This window comes from Bubalus bubalis, chromosome 14, assembly GCF_019923935.1.
Source record: "Bubalus bubalis isolate 160015118507 breed Murrah chromosome 14, NDDB_SH_1, whole genome shotgun sequence".
Lineage (NCBI taxonomy): Eukaryota > Metazoa > Chordata > Mammalia > Artiodactyla > Bovidae > Bubalus > Bubalus bubalis.
This window is the reverse complement of record NC_059170.1, coordinates 13,655,709-13,677,384: the sequence shown is the minus strand read 5'-3', so window position 1 is coordinate 13,677,384 and position 21,676 is coordinate 13,655,709. Positions and strand designations below refer to the sequence as shown.

Here is a 21,676-nt window from a genome sequence, read left to right as displayed (position 1 = left end):
AGGCTGGCTGCTTGTCAGCACAAGCCACGTGTCCTGAACACCTGCCTGCACACTCCTGTCCCTGAGACTGGGTTTGGAGAAGCCACAGTCTAGAACCAAGGTGCGAGTCACTGGGCTGGTGAACCCCACTGCCGACCTAAGAGTTCTTGTGGTTTCTACAGCAGGCAAACGAACAGTAATTCTTGCAAGAAACAGTTTTAAGGTGGAAATAAATCAAGCATAAAGTTTTCTGGAGGGCGTGACACAACTGTTACCTTGTTCCTGGTGCCAGCTTTTCTGTGTGTAATTCAGTTAGAGCTGGTCTCTGCGTTTGGTGGTTGTGGTGGGGGAGGGTTTGGTCCCAGTCTAGCATCACAAAGGCTGGGGTGTCCTGATCTCAGGCTGGTGGGACTGGGGCCGCTGTCTGTCCCAGGGCTGTTTTCTAGGATGGATGAGACAGCTTTGCAGCCTGTCGGCTTTCGTAAGGCCAACCGGATGCCAGGATCCTCCACCTGGCAACCAAGATGCTCTGAAGACAAACGAGGTGATGCTCTGAAGACAAACGAGGTCATGCTCTGAGGTCACTTACGGAAACACACATGAAACACTGAAACACTAGCTGACTGTACGTGACTAGGTGTGTTCGCTCACCCTCATAAAGGAGGTAGAATCTACTGGGGCAGCCTTAGAGATCAAGGGTGAAACCTTGACCTTCACAACTTATCATTCTACCCAGCAGTGCTACCCAAGTCTAGAGGTCTACAAAGCCAGCAATACATCTTTACTTGCAGCAGAAGTCTGTAAGGGCTTCTGGAAGCATGGCCCACCCAGGCTCCAGGCTGTTTATCTACCATTTATTGAAACTAGGTAGGGACCCAGCCAAGGGTGAGGCTGGCGGGGCTCCTGCTATCTGCCTCCTTGCCGAGACTTGGGCACATTTCTGCCAGCCTGGTTGATAACTTCGGACATAGCCCTTCTGGGACTTGAGAAGCCCTGCTTCCCAAAGCTAGGGATCACAAAGTCCTTAATTTCAGACACAGGAGGCACTTGGGTGTTTGGGGGCCTCTTCCAACCCACAGAGGTGTGCCCCGCCCTGCTCCATGAAGCCCCAGGTGTGTTACCCGAGGGTGGGGGGCCCTGGAATGGGGCTTAAGAGAGTGGCGGCGTCGGCTGTGGGCGTTCGGGCCCTGAGTCTGGGGAGTGGGTGCTGTGCTGTGTCCCCTTCAACTGCATCTGTCTTAACCAGGTGTCTGGAAGCTCAAGAGAGAAGGCAGGCCAGCCCTCATGAACGAGTATTTTATCAAGTCCCCAACATGGTGCCCACCATGGGCGCCTAGGAAAGACAGCAGACCTCTGTGTGCAGACGATGCCTTCATAAGATCAACGTTGGGGCAGGAAGAGACAGCCGAGTGCCACTGAAGTCCTCAAATACAAATCTGACTTTTAAACTTTTTTTTTTTTTTTTTTTAAATCCAGGATCGAGACCACAGACAATTTATTATGTAAGACATGGGGTGAAGAATGATCAAGGAAAAGTTATGGCTGTGAGTGACATGGAATTAGATGAAAAGGCTCAAGTTTGCTGAAGAGAGTTTTAAATTTGGCTTTTGCTCTTGGAAACGTCAAAATAATCATAAGAAGCACTTATGCCTTACAGAGCAAGTAATCCACAGAGTGTCATTTTCATTTTGCAAACAGGGACACAATAGCAGTCAAAGAGAAGCCTAAACACCCAGAGAGTTAACATACAGGTTCGATAAGATATAACAAGGGATTTTTAGCATGCTGGTGGGTTGTTAAATCAAATCCATACTGAACCCTGTGACCTACTGGAGGTTCTAAGTGGAACCTGGGGAAAGCAGCCTTTCCATACAAAACAACAACGACAGCAAAGAAAACCCAGGCTCTGCTGGGTGTCTATAATACTCATTTGCAGTAAGGCTTTCAAGATACATGAATTTTTATAGCATTTGTATTTTAAGGATTTAGGGCAAATACATTTTTTTTTCCTACTTGATAAAAAGAAAATTAGTACTTAAAAGGTTCAAAAATATATCAATTGAGTGATTTTTTTTTTACATAAATAAATTATATTGATTTTTAGGATTTAACAGCTGAAAAAACCCTTTCTGCTTCCACTGGAGGCAAAACTGAACAAAATGTTAGTTAAATAGAGAGAGCAGCATTTCTAAGAAATCTGTTGTCAGCATTAGAGACCACCTATGCGACAAAGATGTCATTAAATAGAATCGGTTTAATTACTGGATCCTTTCTTCTTATGGAATCGGTTTACAGAATTTCTGATTTATAACTCTGATTCATTAAAACTGGGACTCCACTTTTTAAAAATAAAGCTGGTTTTTTTTTTCCCCCGGCCATGATTTAACAGACTTCTTTGAGATGCTCATTTTAACATTTACATAATTTATAATCCCAAATGTATAAAAGACAATGACAAAAGCATCATAAATAAATAATGCAAACTGAAATAGTTATGTCGAACTTTTGGACCTTCTGATAAATTATAGCAAAACTGTTACAGAAAAAGTAAAAAAAAAAAAAAAAAAAATACAGTAAATTGTTGACAACAAAATGTGAAACCAGTACTAGTAACGCTTCCAACATTTCCAACGGCCCCGCACAACCCTGTGCCCCCCTGGGGACTGAACCACGGGCTTCTTTCAAGTCTCAGCGTGTGAACTGTGGATGGAGAGTTGAGACTATCAGAAGGGAAGGACTGCGTGGTGGTGGGGGGGGGGGGAGGGGGGGTGAAGGAAGACGGGGCAGGGGTGGGCAGGGTCGGGGCGGGCTGCCTGGAGAGCTGGGCAGCTGAGGAAGGAGGGGGAATGTTAAGCTTGCCAACACAGTCTCCACTAACTTGATGATCTGAGATCTGGGTCCGACTGTAAAATATAAACTGAAAAATCCGGAGGGAAGGAAAAAAAACTTCTCACAGTCGCACTCTTTATAAGAGGTGGAACGCATGTACGTTTGACAACCTCAAACCCCTGGCTAGTGTCAAAGAGTGTTGGGGGACTTATTTTTCTTGCAGGCTCCAGAGTGAGCCTGGGTCCTGGCAAAAGGAATCAAAAAGTAAGAGTCCAGGAGGCTCCAGCAGCGGCCAGAGGGGTTCCTAAGAGGCCTAAGTAGGGGCAGAGCTGGTCGTGTGCTTTATGCCGTGTGCAGGCGCGCCCCCCATCCCACCCCACCGCTGGCAACAGCCCACAGTGTGTACAGCTTGCTCGTACTGGGAATACCCTTTTGACTCGGGAGGTGAGGGATGCGTGCGTGTGTAAGAAATGATGCCTGGTCATTATGTCTTCTTGCTGCAGGTTACCTGAAAACCCACAGAGTGGGGGGAAGTCATGTTACTACCAGTAAGGTTTCTGTTTTAGAAAGAAATGGATATGTGCGGTTTCAACCGTTAGTTAGAGACTTCTGCCTAACCTACTCGTTTAGTAATTGTGATAAAACTGGGAAATATTTTAACTAAAGAATACGCACCAGCATGTCCTTTCTCTGTGCTTTTGTTTTTTTGGTTCCCTGTTACCCTTCTTCCCATTCGGCACAGCTCACGGAAAAAAAAAAAAAAAAAAAAAAAGAGAGCTGCTCTCTGCCTCGGCCCTGCACCGGTCAGTCCCTAGCCGGCTTTCTTTTGCCTTTTTTTTTTTCCTCTTTGAATAAATGGGAAACTTGGAAGAGAAGGGGGCAGGGCGTGTCCCCACGTCTGCACTAACTACGATCGCTGGAATGGACGACTGGGTAACGGAGTGAGGGGTTCTGCACCTCCTATACTAGGTCAACGACACGGAGCTGATGACGTGGCAAGACCCTGTGACTGACTATTAACATCTGTTACCATAGTTCTCAGACAGGAAATCAGGGAGGTAATAGTACTCATGGAAACACAGGTTCTTATGACGGTGAAGTGAGGGGAAGTAACAAACCTTTATGGGATAAGAAACTTACAAGTCACAATCATTTTCCTCGATGAAAAAGTTCTAATTGGTGTCACCGTGAGAGTCCTGGGGGCCCCCTTCCCGGGCCTGTGCTGCGTGTTCTCTATCAGGGGGCGCAGGAGCCCTGGGTTCTGGGCAGCTCTGCTTGCTGCCCGGCTCCCTCTCCAGCCCGGGCACAGGCTCTGGGTTGGGGTTCGGGGCGTCCCCCTTGGTTTTCTTCCGCTTCCTCCTCTGGCTCTCCAGACCTGCTGCTTCGGAGTGTCTGGCCTGCTGCATGGCCGGCAGCGCCATGCCCATGCTGGGGGAGAGGAACATGGAAGGGTAGATGAGTCCGGGGGAAACACCTGGGATGAGGAACGGGTTAAACGCCACAGGGCTGCTCGTAGTTATTGCGGGCTCAGGCTGGTCGGAGGAAAAGGGGCTAGGGCCGGGCTTGTCTTCGGCTGATGGGTCCGTTTTGACGTTGTGGCTGCCGGGCTGGTCTTCCGCAGTCTTTTCGGCCGCTGCAGCGCTGCCCTTGGTTGTGCTTGACAGGGGCGCTGGCACGGCCGAGGCGCAGGTGGTGGCCATGGGGGCGTTGAGGAGCCCCCCGACCCCGAACATCTGGGGCACGGCGGCCATGCCCGGCAGCACCATGGGCAGCATGCTCAACGTGCTCTTGACCTCCTCGCCTGGGGGCATTGCCGTGAAGCCGGCTGGGAAGCCCACCAGCCCCGTGAGGGGGATACCCGGCATGTTTCTCATGTTCTGCAGCCCGACCAGGTCCATCCCGGCGATCAGGCCGTTCATGAACAGCGGCCCCATCCCGGAGGGGGCGTCCGCCACCAGGGCCGGGGTCTTCAGCAGCTCACTCCGTGGCCGCCTGCCCCTGCGGCGGGGGCCTGCGTCTCGGAGAACGGGCTCGGGCAGGGTGTGATTGAACTTGTTTTCTGGGAGAAACCCCTGAAAAATGACAGAGAGACACAAGATGCTTCAGGTGATGGATGGCAGCGGGGAGCAGCTCGGGGCTCCATAGTGGTCTTTCCTGCCTGCCCACCCACCAGGAGGTGCACAGCTCTGTGCCCCGAGAACCGCCCATTTGAGGCGGACAGCCTGAAAGTGCTGAGCAGGTTCCCACGTGCCCTGTGGAGAGGCTGTCGGAGCCCCAGAAGCTGGGGCCAGCCAGGGACCTCAGGTCTTAGCCTAGAGTGTTTTTACTGAGGCATAACCGACATGATAGCAGTTTCACATGTAAAATATAAAAACAACAACAAAGGACTTCATGAATTTGCGTGTCGTCCCTGTGCAGGGCCATGCTTGACTTCCCGGCTTCATCTGATCTCAGTGTGTGTGCAGCCGTGGCCAGTGGTCGAGACCCATGGGGGTGACCCCCTCGGCCAGAGCCCCGTGTTCGCCTCCCTCCTGACACAGGAAGGGTTTTAACTGAAGCCACAGAGCCGAGCCGGAGGATGGGGTTTGGGAGCAGGAAGACCTGAAGCTCTGTCCTGACCTGCAGGTCCCCGGCTGTGGGTGAGAAGGGACAAGGGTACCCAAGTCGAATCCTTAGAAGATGCCACAGGTCTCTGCTCAATGGGCGGCCACGGGCACAGGCCGGTGGGGGACACCGGTCAAGCTCTCAGCAGAGGGAAACTGGACGTCGGAGGGGCTGACGAAGGGGGCAGCGATGACAGAGGAGCCAAGCAGGGCTACTGCCCCATGTCGGGCTGTGCGCGCCCGGCTCCGTGTGCCTGCTCTTAACTCGTCACACCCACCCTACACGTCGGCACTATCGCCACAGCTGTTTCACAAGGAGTTGAGAGATTCACACACGTGAAAAATGTGCACTCGAATGTTCCCAGGCCCCTGGAAAGAATGTTATCCCTGAGGTTTTACATTTGTCCTTCAATTTCCCTAATGATATCATAGAAAAACCAAGTTGTCATAGGCAAAGAGTGCTATGACGGTCACCTTTGTGTGAGAAGAAAACCTCTTAGCCAGCCTTGTTGTAGGAAAGCAGACGAGGGAGAACCTCAGTTCAGTCCCCTTTCTTCCTAACCAACTGAGGAGGGGCGGGATGTGCCCTGGAGTGCAGCTGGGCCCCAGCCCACCTGTCTGCTCCCATGCGGGACCAGCCCCCTGCACGCTGGGAGCCAGTCCATCCTGACGGGGCGGGGCAGCTGCCTGGGTGTGGGAATGAGGCTCGGGGAGCAGTTCTGTCTGGTTCCCGTTTCTAAAGCGAGGGTTGGACGCGAGGGACAGGGCCGGGCTGAAAGAAGCGTTTCTCACCACTCTCTCTGGAGCCCATTAGCGCAGATCGCCTCCCTCTGGAGACCACGGCCTCAGGCTCCTCCTTTCAGCCCAGGGCCCGGCCACGGGGACCAGTGCTCGGCCACGAGGCCTCCCAAGCCCTCCTCCCTGTTACGCAGCCACAGTAGAGGGCCAGGGAAAAGGCCCCAGGTGTATCTTCTCCCTTTGTGCCCTCAAACGCCCCCACGCTCGCTCTCCCCATCACTCTCCAGTGGGAGGGCCTGTGCCGTCTCACAAGTCTGTCGGGGAGAAGAAACCCTGAGCTTGCTGAGTAAGGCCTCAGCTTCTTTTGAATAATCTGCTACCTACAGAGCAGGCGTCCGGTAACATGCTTTGAGGCTACTGGGCGCTGGAGAGGTGACTTTGGGCGGCCTGCACCCTGCAGGACCTGTGGGCCTTGTTGGCCCGGCCCCACAAGTTCAAGTCACACTCCTCAGGTGTCAGAATGTTCCCGCCCTCGCTGGGAACCACTGGGGCAGATCACACTGGGCTCTCAGGACAGGGAACCTGCCCAGGAGGCCAGCCTGGCCGCCTGCACCCTTTAGACAAGGGAGCAGCAGCAGGAAGGCCCTGGGATGAGAACTGGGCTTCCTGCCCCCTGCAGAGCGCGCGCGGGCTGGCGGAGGAAGGGGCTTTACCTCTTCCTGCAGCTGGGTGAGTCACCCTGCCCCCTGCTGGCCCGTGGCTGCCCACCCGGGGCACGTGCCCCTCCCAGCAGCGTGGGGACCACACACAGCGGCCAAGCCAGGCTTTGGCAGCTCTCCGTCCTGGTAATTATACCCTGGGAACAGGCCTGCTTCCTCTTCCAAGGGAGGCTGGGGGGAGGGCGAGGCGAGGGGAGACTCCGAGGGGCAGACACAGGCGACGGGTCTGCTCCTCCCAATGATGGCATGCGTATGTGCCCCCCAGATATCTCTCTAATCCAACACAAGGCAGCGTTTACCCCACAGCCTGTGTGTCCTGGCTCTAATACTCAAGTCCTGGGTAAAGGCAAAGGAGGAGGTGGTGGCCAAAACTGCCTCACTCCTCCCAGGAAGGTGAGTCGATTCAGCTTAACATGCCTTGAGCAGTAAGAAAGCTTACCCCCAGATGCAGCAGGTGGATCCTGGTTTAAAAAATTCTAAACACAAAAAACAAAAACTAGCTTGGAAAGACACTTCTGGAAGAGCTGGGGATATCTGAATATGGGCGAGCTACGACATGTTACTGACACGTGTGGTAGTGGTGACAGACACAGGGGAGAACGTTCCCAGGAGACGCGCGCTGTTCATCTAGGCGTGACACGTCATTGCTGCTATCTTGGTTGGTCATAACTTTCCTTCCAAGGAGTAAGCGTCTTTTAATTTCATGGCTGCAGTCACCATCTACAGTGATTTTGGAGCCCCAAAAAATAAAGTCTGACACTGTTTCCCCATCTATTTGCCATGAAGTAATGGGACCACATGCCATGATCTTAGTTTTCTGAATGTTGAGCTTTAAGCCAAGTTTTTCACTCTCCTCTTTCACTTTCATCAAGAGGCTTTTAGTTCCTCTTCACTTTCTGTCATAAGGGTGGTGTCATCTGCATATCTGAGGTTATTGGTATTTCTCCTAGCAATCTGTGTTGGAGCAGACTCTTGAGAGTCCCTTGGACTGCAAGGAGATCCAACCAGTCCATTCTAAAGGAGATCAGCCCTGGGTGTTCTTTGGAAGGAATGATGCTAAAGCTGAAACTCCAGTACTTTGGCCACCTCATGCGAAGAGTTGACTCACTGGAAAAGACTCTGATGCTGGGAGGGATTGGGGGCAGGAGGAGAAGGGGATGACAGAGGATGAGATGGCTGGATGGCATCACTTACTCGATGGACGTGAGTCTGAGTGAACTCCGGGAGTTGGTGATGGACAGGGAGGCCTGGCGTGCTGCAATTCATGGGGTCACAAAGAGTCGGATGTGACTGAGCGACTGAACTGTCATCTCTGCAAGGCTTCCCAGGTGGCTCAGTGGGTAAAGAATTGGCCTGCAATTTAGGAGACTCTTTGATCCCTGGGTCAGGAAGATCCCTGGGAGGAGGAAATGGCAACCCACTCCAGTATTCTTGCCTGGGAAATCCCATGAACAGGGAAGCCTGGAGGGCTATGGTCCATGGGGTAGCAAAGAGTCAGACTCAAACGAAGCGACTCAGCACACTCAGCAAGTAAGCAGTCTCCGCAATTTACTGTCAAATGCCTCAGGAAGAAACTAGCAAAACCGTCGCACCCACTGCATACGAGTAGGTGAAACGTAACTCTGCATGTGAAATACATGAGGCACATGTGTGTGCGCACACACACGTAATAGTGAGCAACGGCTATGTGCCAGGCAGGCACTCTTAGAGCTGAGTCCACCTGTGTGGTGCTGTCAGTGGGGCTGGCAGCCGAGCCTCAGCACACACAAGGCAGGAGGCTGAAGGCAGGGAGAAGCTCCTTGTGGGATTTGGATATTTCAAACGGGAAGGTCTCTAAGGACGGACAAGGAGTGTCACACACCCAGAGGCTCCAGACCCACTGGGGTCCGCCAAGCAGCCCCGAGGGCCAGGCGGACCCTGCCTCCAGTCTGGGCCTTACTGCAAGCAGGGGACCCCGAGGCAGGGCCTGTGTTTACTTAACAAAGGAGGGAAAGCGCATCTCTGGCACGAGGCTGGCTTGTGAGGACAGCTTGGAAATGAGTGTTCTGGCAGCAGATTGGCGTCGGCTGGGCCGTGATGAACTTTAACTTCCAAAGAACGTCCGAGAAACTGAGACATGAATAAAGAAATGAGGAGGTCGTGGGGGGGAGGGGTGGGTGGGGAGGAGCCACGTCGCTCAACCAAGAGTTCGGAGACCCCACCAAGTGAGGGCTGGGGGTGGTCTCTCATGACAAAAGGAGAGCTTGGGGAGGCCGAGGGCAGGGTCTGGAGAAACAGAGAGAGGAGGGACGTGGGGTCGGCCTGACCAGCAGGCAGTCACGTTTGTCAAGCTGCTAGTGGAGTGACCCTCTGGGCCACCAAATCAGAAACGAGCTTCCTAACAACATTAACAAGGAGGAAATGACTAGGGTGGGTGGTCTCTGGGAACTAAACACAGAAATGGTATCCTGGAAATCCCTTGGAGGAGAAGAGCTGTAGATGATCAAGCACCAAAGGAGGCAGTCAGGAGCTCCTGGGAGCTCAGAGGACAGCCTACGAGGGCAGAGCCCCAGAGGACCCTCAGAAGCTTCCTATGTGGGCAGAACTCACTTTGAGGAGGTCAGAAGCACGTTTTTGAGTATCGCCTGCCCAATCTTAACACGCTTGCAGGTTGAAATGCTACCGCCCCCTAGAGGTGGCAAGTCTTCTAGTCCAAATTTGTACCCATCTGTAAACTATAATTAACTCGGATTCGTTCTACTGCAAGTATCTGCAGATGTCTTTGAAGTCTCTTCCAGGCTCATGATTCTATAATAGGAAAAGGGCAGTGCATGGAGTCAGCTGTTTCTCATTGCCAGCGAGGACAGACAAGGAGGGGGTGTCTTAAATGGTAGCCAGAAAAACTTAAGGCTGGAAAATGAAAATTTCCAATAAAGAAGTTTTGTTATAACACTGGATAACAGTCTCCTGATAAGACTTAAAAGGTATTTTCCCTGAACTCTCCAAAACGGGGGGAATCGAGCCTTGGGAGTCATTTCAGTGTAAAACTTAACCCCAAAGTTTTGGAGGGAAACGTTGAAAACAAACGACCATGGAGGACATGCTGCTGGTGAGAACACCCCAATACCACCTGTCCCTGCTCATCAAGCCCTTGGGCGGACCCTGGTCCTCCTGCTAAGGCCGCCCGGCTGCCTCTTCCCAGGTGGAGCGTCCTCTCCCTTACCCTCAGGCCGGGCTCCTTGGGGACAGCAGGAACCCTCTCTTCCCCACTCAGGGAGGTGACGTCTAACGTTCCAGGTTCCTTACAGCGTGGCCTCCTCTGCTTTGGTTTGTCTGAAAAATTCTAGGAGGTAAATGGAAACCAACGTTACAGAACGCTCTGGCCACAGGATCTCCTGATGTGGGTGGTGCTGCTCAGATGGCTGTGCTGCTTCCTCGCTCATGGCCCTCTGCACAGGACCTGTCGGGTCAGGGCTGCAGGGAACAGCTGCTGGGCCCCCACTGAGGCGCTCTCCTCGAAGCCACGGTGTTCCTGCAGTTAAGCTGCAAGGTGGGCCTCCTGTGGGGGGCCCGCTGGCCCTCCAGGTTCCCAGGGCACTGCTTCACCCCTGCCCTTGCCTCCCTGGACCGTTTCCTCAGGTTCTCTCTTCGCTGCTCCCAGCCTGGCGGGCTGTGTCTCTCTGGAGGGTGTGTCTGTGAATGCATCCCCCTCCTTCCTTGTGAGCTTCTGAGTGCTTCCCCTACTAACAAGAGGTAGCCAGGACAGCAGGGGTGGTGGTGGGGTGTCAGTGCTGGGGCGCCCTCTCCTCTGGACCCCTACTCTGAAGGACCGAGGGCAGAGGAGAAAGAGGACTCGATGAGCAGCCCCTGGGCAGGGACCGAAACTAACCCATCACCTCAGAGTGGAGACACGGTGACTTGAGAAGAATGCACGGGAGCATTTCTGTGAAGGGGAGCAGCGCTTATGCAACCTAAGGAATGCTGTGTGAGCTCACAAATGTGGTGACTCACGGTGAAGGGAGGGCCGAGCGGAGGCTCGCTGTCCTGGTAAGAGGTCACGCACGTCGCCTTTCTGGCCTGGCATTCTGATGTGGGCTGGGATTTCTGTTACCAGAAGACGTAACCAGAATTTAAACTCCCCCGCCCTCACTTTCCAATGAAGTTCTCAGAGGACACAGACTTCCCTTGGGCTCACCAGTCCTCCCGGGCCCCCTGCGTTTCCATGTCAGAGGGGATGCACACTCACCGCGCCGAAGCCCGGGACCTCGAGGGAGCAGTCGGCCTGCTGCCGCAGCCAGTCCAGCAGGCTCTTGCTGGGAATGGCTTTCTCGGCCGGGCTCCCGGCAGCCGGGGTCGGCTCCGGGGTCGACGTGGCGGGCACCGGCCCTTCGGGAAGGTGTGGGGTGCTCAGGGGGGCCTGTCCTGGGTCTTCATGGACTTCCTGGATGGAGGGAAGACGAGTATGTGCCCTTCACCGCGACAGAATGAAAACTGGTTTCTTAAAGGACTCTTCCCACCAGAACAGGACCGCCCATGCCTGACCGCCGATCCCTGCCACGAGTTCCTGACGTGGCGGGAGACCCCTCTAGCCAACTGCTCTCCTCCCCTGTCTCCGCGGTGACCTCTGCGCCATCCTACCTGCTCAGGCTCCCTCCTTCCATCTCTGTCACCAGCATGGACTGTCCCCGTGACACTGGCCACCGCACTTTGCTCCCCCATGGTACTTGTCACAGGTTTTCACGTAACAGAGTGCCACCCTGCAATCGACTCACCTGGTTCTCCTGCTGTGTATATACTCGGCCCTGTGTCCCCAGCGCCTGTTATGGGGTCTACAACTGTGGTGCTGGAGAAGACCCTTGAGAGGCCCTGGGACTGCAAGGAGTTCCAACCAGTCCATCCTAAAGGAGATCAGCCCTGGGTGTTCATGGCAAGGACTGATGCTGAAGCTAAAACTCCAATGCTTTGGCCACCTCATGCGAAGAGCTGACTCATTGGAAAAGACCCTGATGCTGGGAGGGATTGGGGGCAGGAGGAAAAGGGGACGACAGAGGATGAGATGGCATCACCAACTTGATGGACATGAGTCTGGGTAAACTCCAGGAGTTGGTGATGGACAGGGAGGCCTGGCGTGCTGTGAGTCATGGGGTCGCAAAGAGTCGGACACGACTGAGCGACTGACCTGAATAACATATATCAGTGCTAAATGTCTGTGTGATAAGATCTTCAAAACGCTCTGAAGTCAAGAAAAAAATACTTCACTTACTCCACTGGAATTCTATGATCATGACAGGAAAACTACAGCTTTGCGTCACTGAAAAACCAGACAACCTTCTTAAAGGCGTTGAAGAACTGGGAAGGGAAAGAATCTGCCACTTCAGCTTCCCAAGTTATATAGAAAATCAAAGAGGGAGACATCTACCAAACAACACAGCAGAGCTCCCTGGCTGCAGAGGACCACGTCGCTGGTTTAGTTCCCTGGTTTGCCATTTACTACCTTGATGCCGCTGCTGCTAAGTCGCTTCAGCGTGTCCGACTCTGTGCAACCCCAGAGATGGCAGCCCACTAGGCTCCTCTGTCCCTGGGATTCTCCAGGCAAAAATACTGGAGTGGGTTGCCATTTCCTTCTTCAATGCATGAGAGTGAAAAGTGAAAGTGAAGTCGCTCAGTCGTGTCTGACTCTTAGCGACCCCATGGACTGCAGCCTACCAGGCTCCTCTGCCCATGGGATTTTCCAGGCAAGAGTACTGGAGTGGGATGTCATTGCCTTCTCCGACTACCTGGATAATCTTGGGCAAATCATTTAACACTTGTAAGTCTCAGTTTGCTCATTTCCAAAACAGGAGCAGTAACCACACCTTCACAGTGTTGCTGTGAACATCATAAAGGGCAATCATGTAAAACCCTCAACACAGTGCCTGCCAGAGGCACTCAACACTTGTCACTATTATTCCTTTTAAAGTAGTTAAGAAAGCAAGAAATGTTGGTTCCTGTTTCGGAGCCTGAAATTCAATAAATGGGAAAAATAAAAACGCAGAGAGAAGTCGGTGGTCTCTGACACAGTAAGCAGAGTCAGAGGAGATCTCGGGCACGTGTGCAGGGTCTGCCCTTTTCCGTTTCTGACAAGGATTTCTGGGCTGAGAACTTACTTAACCTCAGCTTAACCTACAGTTAACCTTACTGTAACCTCAGCAAAGCCTCAGTGACCCTCGGTGGCAGAAGCCGCGGCCCCCAGTTTACAGAGGTGTAGAGCACAGCTCGATGATGAGCCCAAGGTCGCCCAGCAGGTCAAGCAGCAGCTGAGCCAGGACTGATGTTCAGGACCTCCTGACCCCCAAGTCCCTGCTCCTGGAAAGCCCGGTGCTGCTGCAGACCCAGCCCTACTGCTTCACTAGTTTGATCCCCAGGGGCTCCAAGACCCTGGAGGCTGGGCTGTTTCTCTGTGACATGGTGAGACCTCCTGGCTCATGTCTCCAGGATGCAGGCAGGTTAAAGGCCCTCAATGGACTAATCTATTTCTAGAAAAGACTGAGGACGACTGATGACAAGAGTTGTTTCAAGCCGGACAACTGAAATAGGGACTGCTGCTGCTGCTAAGTCGCTTCAGTCACGTCCGACTCTGTGTGACCCCATAGATGGCAGCCCACCAGGCTCCTCTGTCCCTGGGAATCTCCAGGCAAGAATACTGGAGTGGGTTGCCATTTCCTTCTCCAACAAAGATCCATAAATCAAAAATTGTTGTGTCTGAGGAAGAAGGGTCTGCTGCTCAGTGTACAGAGGTCAAATCTGTACTTCATGGCCTCAAATACCCACCAAGATGCCCGCCTGCAGGGTCTGCTCCTTCAGGAAGATGAGGTCCACCCCTCCGTCGACATGTTTCCGCCTTCCTCTCCGCCTCCTGGAGGCAGCGTCATCTCTCCTGAGGCTTCCGTTGACAATCTGTCCAGTCACTGGGTGGATCAGGCCAGCTTGCAGGATCCCCGACAAGTCCATGCCAAGGGCTCCTTGCAGTGAACCAATAGCGCCGATCTTGGGGGTGCTGGCGCTCACTGGGAAAGGGGACGTGGCCCCTGGGGACCCCTCCGACGGGCAGGAGAGGTCTATGGCTGACTCTCCATGCCAGCCATTGAGGACGATGGGGGGGTGCCCGTGGGAGGCCGAGAACTGCTCCAGGCTCCGGGTCTTCGCGTCCCTCTCTACCTCGAACTCGTAAGGATGCCTGTGCTTCTGTTCATCCTTTGTGAAAACCGGAGCCAAGAAGCTCTCCTGCAAACACACAGATGTGGCAAGAGAGGTTTGAATGCCACCTCTGTGGCTCAATGCTGGCTCTGTCTTGGCCCTGATTTCCTGGGGGCTAGTAATCGCCTTCTTGGAACTTCTTTTAACTCAAGCCTTCTCAAACTTCAGTACCTACTCACCTGGATAGCTTGTTAAAATGCAGATTCCACTTCAGTGGGCCTGGGGTTCTGCATTTCTAACAAGTTCCCAGGTGTTGCGAAAGCTCCTAGTCCATGAACTATACTTGCAATTGCCAAGATCATAGTTTAGGGATCTCTACCTTAGCTGTACATCAGAATCAACTAGGAAGTTAAAGAAAAAAAAAAAAAAAAAGCCAATACCAAGTTTACACCCTGGACCAATCCAACCAGAACCTGGAGCTTCTCAAGGTCCCCAGTGGAGTCCAATGTGCAGCTAAGAGCTAGTGTGCTAACTACCTACCTTAAACTTGAGCCCTTGAGTTTTCATTTGCATTTACAAACCTCAAATAAAACTCCTCTGTTGACTTCCCTCATTTCTTTTTAAAAAATATTTTAAAAACTTGTATATTTATTTGGCTGTGTTGGGTCTTAGCTATGGCTCTCAGGATCTTTTTTTGGGGCGCATGGGCTCTCCAGCATGGCACGTGGGCTTAGTACTATGGAGCACGTGCTCCATAGTACGTGGGATCTTAATGCCCCGGTGAGGGATCAAACCTGAATCCTCTGCTTTAGAAGGCAGATTCTTAACTGCTGGACCACTAGGGAAGTGTCTGACTTCCCTCATTTCTATTGGCTGCTACTGTTCCCAGTCCTTAAGTATTCACCCCTCCCTTTCCTCATATAGTCATCTGTCATCAAGCCATGCCCACCAACTCCTTCCATTTCTTTGGATCCACTCCTGCCACTAAGCTGGGTTGAGAACTTACCTCGTCTTCAAGTGCCCATCTGCCTCCCCACCTCAGACGTATGCCAGCTCCCCACCCCCATCTCCCACAAACTAGCACACCACTGCCATTGAGCTGCAAACCCACTTTCATCACACACTTTCCTGCTCCAAGACGCGAATGAATCACTCGATCAAGAAGTGCAAAATGTCCTCCTCCTTTGTTTCAAGGTCAGACACAGCATCCTAGGGCCTCACCTTCTGCATCTGGGCCACTAACGCTGCACCACTGCTGAAGCTGTGCTCCGATGCCTCTGGCTCTGAGATGCCGCTTCGGGGACCAGCACTGCTGGTTAACACGGGGGTGGGCAGCGCGCCCGAGGGCTCGCACTGCTGGCTGGAGGGCCACTTCCCCTTTAACACCACGTGACAGATGTTATCTAGGCGGCTGATAATCACGCGATCCTATAAAAAAGCATGCAAGCTCTGAGGAGGAAGTACTAAGTTATCCAAGTTTACAAAGTCCCTTGAAATCAAGCCTCACATTTTCTAACCAGAAGGAGTTGATTAGAAGAAGGCACACACAAAGGAACTCACTTTTCAAGTCTTAAACGGTGTAGTCTGGACAATGAAGATGAAAAGCCACAGTACCATAAATACAAAGATGCGCTGAACGCTTTGGTCTTATGGTCTAGTTATGGTCCTGATACCATTAAAGTCATGTAACTAACATCTTTTAAAGATATTAAACATTTGTCTGAGTTGGTGATTCAGAAAGATTCTAAAAGGTTTAATGTAAAGGATTCAAAAGCTGAGGATGCTCTGGGTGGAGCATGCAAGCTCTGGGAGGTACCTTCGGCCACTCGGAGAATGAATACAGCGTTTTCTCCTGGAGCAGCTGAGCAATGGTGGGAGCCCGCGCCTCTTGCAGGTCGTCCCCGAGGTCTCCCGTGATGCCCGAGGTCGAGCTCTTGCTCTCCTCCTCAGAGTACTTCCCTGGATAATCTGGGAAGAAAGGTTTAAAAAAAAAATGAGACAGGAAGTTGGAAGACTGGAGTGATCTGAAAGATGAGGACACCTGAGCTTTTTTTTTGGCCGCACTGGACAGGGCACCTAAGTTTCCCAACCAGGGATCGGACCCACGCCCACCCCCTGAACTGGAAGGATGGAGTCTTAACCACTGGACTGCTGGGGAAGTCCCTCAACTTCTTAAAACACTGGCCTATTGTGTGCTTATTTATTTTAAACTGATTAATTACCATGTCTTCTATTTCCAGAAGCGCTCTATCAGTTAAGCCATAAAACCACATCCTGCTCTAAGGCTATCCAAGCAAGTCATCTGATAAGAGTCTGCGTTGGTAACCAAACAACAGCACTGGATGACCGCAAAGGCTTCCCCACTTGGTGCAGCGGGCAAGAGGGACGTGAACACTGTGCTTTGATACAGAGGCAGTGACAGTGTGGGAAATAGAACATGGCAAGAGACTGAGATTAATGAGGAGGGAGGAAGAGTCCTGAAACTTACAACGAAGGTAAACAGACCTGATTTAAGCTAAAAAATGATGCAAAGACACCATCAGTCAACATCACTGACAGAAATGGAAACGCGACTCATTCCTTCAGTCTTCAGTGGTGAACGCTTATTATCAGCTGTGAAATGGATCTTCAACCATCATCCGCTTCACAGTGCTGACGGGGGGCGAACTGGGAAAAGCTGTGGGCCCTTTCCTCAGTGAGACGACAGGGAGCGTCCGCCCTCTGCAGCGTGGAGGTCTCACTGCTGACTGTGCGTCAAGTCCCCCAGGGGCCACAGGGACCCCCTCCCCAGGAGCAGGGCCTCACCAGGCCAGGGGATTCAAGGATAAAAACAGGACAGTGTGGCGGCTCTGGCCTTCTAGGCTCTTAAGAGCTCCCTGAGGGAAAGGCAGCCGGGAAAAACACACTAATGATAAACGAACAGTTTCAACTATAAACCATGGTGAGGACCATAAAGGGAAAGAAACAAGGTGCCCTGATAGGGAAGAAGAAGGAAAAAATCTGCTGGTAGAAGGGAGGGCTGGTAGAAGGGGCCTCTCAGAGGAGAGACCACCCAGGAAGAGGCAGCGGCAGGGAAGGGTGCGCTCGACTTGCTGAGGAACAAGGTAGGGGGTGGGCAAGTATATACAAAGATGGCGGGGTGGTGGTGGAGGTGGGGGCAGGACCATCACCATCATGCTGAGCTCTATGGGCTGGGCAGGACAGAAAATCCAAATTATTCTAGATCTAATGGGGGCGCATCCCTGCCAGGTTTTAAGCATAGACGGTGAATTTAAGTTTTGAGAAAACACAACGCCGTATGAGAAGGAGTTAGGAGAGAAGGGGCTGGTCCAGCTCAGCCGGAGACTGCTCCTTCGGCCCCAGAGTTCCAGTCTGAAATACAGGCAGGGCCCTCTTGGCCCTGCCGAGCCCACATCCCAGGTTCGGAGGAACTCTTCTGGGGTCTGCCAAAGCCCCTTTAAAAGCAGTGGTGCAAGGGACTCCCCACCGCTAAGCGTGTGAGTAGCTCACCAGAGCTTTTCAAGTTCACTGCTGCCTCCTAGCCCAGCACAGCCCAGCCCCACAGCCAGGAGAGGACCAAGCACCTCTTCTCTAACCCATCCTTGCTGGACTGCCTGTGTTCCCAGGACTGAGTAGGTGGTGATTTCCCCCACGACAGAGTTCAAAGAGCAAGGTGTACATATAACCCCGCGTGTGGCAGGGACCCTTTATGGCCTGTGGCAAGGAGGGTGGGCAGGTCAGGGCTGGCTCCTCCCAGGGTGGCTGAGGCCACATGGGGTGATGCCGCTCCTTTTGGTCCAGCATCTTTGGCCTCAGCCTGGCTGGTGGACGCGCTTTAACTTGGGTTCAGAACCCTTCCCAAGACAGTCAGCAATCACAAGGCAGAAGCCAAAGATGGGAGCTCAAAAATAAAAAGGAAGTCGGACAACCCAGGGAGCAGAGCAGGGTTCCTCTCTTTCCCACTTTAGAGCAGCGGTCCCCAACATTTTTGGCCCTGGGGACCAGTTTCATGGAAGCCAATTTCTTGGCGGTTGGGAGGGGTGGAGGATGTTAACATGAGCGAGGAGGAGCGGGGTGAGGGGGGGCCAGCATGTGCTTGTAAAACACAGATGAAGCTTTGCACGCCCACTGCTCACCTCTGGCTGTGTGGCCTGCGGAACCTCAGCTTTGGAAGTCACTGTCCTGCGTGGGAGGGGCCGGCCCACCTGAATCCCTGTGTAATACACGGGCCCTGGCACCAGACCAGCCACCAACAGGGTATTCTTTGTTACTTTTTTTTCTGACGAGGATAAATAAGAACTATTTTTTGTTCACCCTAATATGCCCTCTTGGGTTTGAAGACATAAAAACAACAGTGAAAAAGTTAAAAACCGTTTGTTGTTGCTCAGGATCTCTAATCACTGTATTCATATCCTCGTAAAACATATGCAAATCTCAGGTCACCTAGATTTTTAACATTTTCAAATCCTTTCCTTACCTAAGATTTCCCTATTTAAAAAGTTCAAACCTATTTGCATTTTTGTCGAGTTGTGTGTAATTTGGTTATTTTTTTTTTTTAATTAAAAAACTACTTATTTATGTGGCTGCATTGGGTCTTAGCTGTGATATGCAAGATCTTTGGTTGCAGCATGTGGGATCTAGTTCCCTCACCAGGGATTGAACCAGACTCCCCTGCATCTAGAGCATGGAGTCTCGGCCACTGGACCAGCCACTGGACCACCAGGGAAGTTCCCTAATTTGGTTATTCTTATTTCTGTTGAGTTACTCAAAGGACTCTCAATACAATGCACTGACATTACAACACAGGGTTTTGACAAATAAGGAAATAAATGGCAGGATCTCTGTTAACCTTACTAAATGTTAGTTACTCAGTTGTGTCTGACTCTTGGGATGGGCTGTAGCCTGCCAGGCTCCTCTGTCCATGGAATTCTCCAGGTAAGAATACTGGAGTGGGTTGCTTTTTCCTTCTCCAGGGGATCTTCCTGACCTAAGGATTGATCCCAGGTCTGCTGCACTGCAGGCAGATTCTTTACCTTCTGAGCCACCAGGGAAGCTGAACTATACAGTCCATGGAATTCTCCAGGCCAGAATACTGGAGTGGGTAGCCTGTCCCTTCTCCAGGGGATCTTCCCAGGGATGGAACCCAGGTCTCCCGCATTGCAGGCAGATTCTTCACTGAGCTGAGCCACCAGGGAAGCCCAAGAATACTGGAATGGGTAGCCTATCCCTTCTCCAGGGGATCTTCCTGACCCAGGAATCAAAATGGGGTCTCCTGCATTGCAGGCAGATTCTTTACCAGCTGAGCTATTGGGGAAACCCAACCTTCCTAAAGATCAGTTATTTTTGTGGAGTTCCTGAAAAATGACCTGCATTTCTGTTAAACTTCAGGCTCCTGGCGTTCCCCGGCTGTTCTCCTTTACCCAGTTTCAGCATCCTACCTGGTGGAAGAACAAATCCTTTCCCCTCAACTTCCTATATGGCATCTCATGGATACCGGCACACAGCCCCTGCCCAGACCATGCAGCTGCTTCAGCCAAGGTGCTACAGTCATCCTCATCTTTCTGGAATGATCAAACGTAAGCTACTCTGCCCATTTTCAGAATAAGCCCTGTAGCCTTCGCGTTTAAACACATGGTGGGTGTAAGAGGTCGGTTTGAGAAGTGGTAGAACTCTCACCAGCCCCCATGCACTTGCCCTCCCGGCCTGGGACAACTGGCTAATCCAGGACACAAGGTCCCACACACGGTACCTTGACTCTGGCAGTTCCCGTCTTTATCGAACTCCTCTTTACTCTCATAATCCATGTCTTCCGGCTTGAGCTCACTCCCTTCAGGATACGGAGGGAGACCCTGGTTCCCTTCTGTGCTCTCTTTCCAGGGTTCCTTCAGCAGTTCCTGCTTCACCTGGAACAGCTCGGGTGGGACAGAAGTGGGCTCGCCCCTCACTGTGACATTATTGGCTTTGCTTGTGAAGGGGTCTGGGGGGTAAGCCTGGGGTTTCTCCACTTCAAACTCATCTTTCTCGAAGCCACGTGCCCACCTCTCCGCGTGTTTGCAGTGACACTGACAGGCTGCGGGAAGGAAGGGGCCCTGGGGCCCGGGAGGCTGGCTTCTGGCCTCCGCGCGTCCTTTCTTGGCTTCCTCTGTGAGGAAGCCGGCCAGGCTCTGCTCCCCTGCCATGCGGGTGGCGGGCTCGCTGAGAGGCGACACTGCCAGCCCTTCCCGCCTGCCTGCGGCCAGCTCGAGACTTTCCTCCTCGTTTTCGTCCTCGTCGTCCTCCTCGTCGCTGTGGTTTGGACCCAAAACCAATTTGCTTTCTAAGCTTTTGCTTTCTAGTAAGTCGATTAACTGCTGGTCTGATGACACGTTTCTTCTGGAGTCGCAGACACTCAGGTTGCACATGTCGACGAACCCGCTCTCGTTCCCTGGGTCCAAGGAAGGGGAGGCAAAGCAGTTGGAGTCCAGCTGCCCGATGCTCTCAGGTCTTGGCCCTGCCTCGCTGCAGCCAAGTTCCCCTTCCTTTGAAAGAGATATCAATAGGTGTTTCTCATTTTTAATGTTCATCTGAGCTACTCCTGCTTCTAAAGTTTCCATAAAAGAGGGGTCTGAGGCTATTTTTGCCTCGTGGCCCCGGGGCTGGCAGTTTCCGTCTCTGCCTGCGGAGATGGCCACAGTGTCTTGCCTGGACTCAGTACTGGCACCCGTGCTGCCCTGAAAAGGGCCTGGCTCCTGGCTTAGTGCCTTCTTCCCGTACATCATGGCCTCCAAGGACCCAGGCAGCAGACTCTCATCATGGGTAAGGGAAAGGACATCTTGAGTTTTAGAGATGAAGCTTTCACAGGTCATGTCAGATAAGCTGCCCCTGGGTGGACCAAGGTGATCGTCTCTACCTTCGATTTTCATGAGGTTCTCGGGTTCGTTTTCAAGGGACTCGGAAGTCCGGCTCGTGTGCGTATAGGCCAGAGACTCATACAGTTTGGAGTTGGTCTGATAGAGGCAACAGAGACTCTCTGGGCCCTGGGGGTCGGGTCTTTTGTGCTGGGCGTAGTTCCTGTAGGCGTCCAGGAAGGACAGCTGGGGGTCAGTCATGACATAGTAGTCAGTGCGGTTCAGGCCATGCTTGGCGGTGCCGATCAGCAGGTCTCGGTCGTGCTTCCCACACTCCCACCAGACGGGCAGGTACAGGCTGGGCCTGCAGAGCTGCAGGCGCTCGTGCAGCTGAGGACACGTGAGCACCTGCTCCCGCACCTTCCGCAACAGCTCAATGCGGTACAGCGTTCTTGCGGCCCGCTCTTCAGTGATGGGTTCCACGTAGATGCTGGGATCCGGGGGGCCTGTGAGGGAAAACACAGAGCCTGTCACTTAAGGGGAGGTCCTCGATACCCCTGCGCACCTGAGTCCCTGCATCCTTGACCTTATAGTTTGACCACCTGGCCCTCAGCAAGGCAGGGCCTTAGTGGCCCCTCAAAGATGAAAGCTGAAACAGGAGGGAGAGATTTTATGAAACCTGGACAGACCCACTGAGGGTAAAAGGAGAGCATGAACACTTCAGTTCTGGAAATATTATTCCTGATCGGTAAGCGTGTACTAAGTGCCTCCTCACTAGATACTTTATGGACGCTGTTCAGATCTCACAGAACCTCTAGCTATACCA

The 21,676-nt window shown here is 52.6% G+C and overlaps 1 protein-coding gene across 11 annotated transcripts in view; it reads right to left on the bottom strand.

Annotated features, from left to right (window-relative positions):
- Positions 1 to 1,557: 1,557 nt before the first annotated feature.
- The window catches only part of CHD6 (chromodomain helicase DNA binding protein 6), a 201,717-nt gene continuing 181,598 nt past the window's right edge, over positions 1,558 to 21,676 (bottom strand). For 6 of the 11 annotated variants that reach the window (XM_044927644.2, XM_025263453.3, XM_025263456.3 and 3 more), the window contains 8 exons: positions 19,773 to 21,356; positions 15,840 to 15,991; positions 15,245 to 15,451; positions 13,658 to 14,110; positions 11,094 to 11,288; positions 10,859 to 10,951; positions 10,071 to 10,190; positions 1,558 to 4,880 (listed from right to left, as the gene is read on the bottom strand). In XM_044927644.2, the coding sequence (XP_044783579.2) occupies positions 3,981 to 4,880; positions 10,071 to 10,190; positions 10,859 to 10,951; positions 11,094 to 11,288; positions 13,658 to 14,110; positions 15,245 to 15,451; positions 15,840 to 15,991; positions 19,773 to 21,356 (3,704 nt within the window). In that variant the 3' untranslated portion in view covers positions 1,558 to 3,980. Of the gene's footprint in view, positions 4,881 to 8,175; positions 8,222 to 8,696; positions 8,978 to 10,070; positions 10,191 to 10,858; positions 10,952 to 11,093; positions 11,289 to 13,657; positions 14,111 to 15,244; positions 15,452 to 15,839; positions 15,992 to 19,772; positions 21,357 to 21,676 lie in introns of those variants that run through there. The other 5 variants (XM_025263457.3, XM_006080313.4, XM_044927646.2 and 2 more) reach the window with 4 other exon arrangements.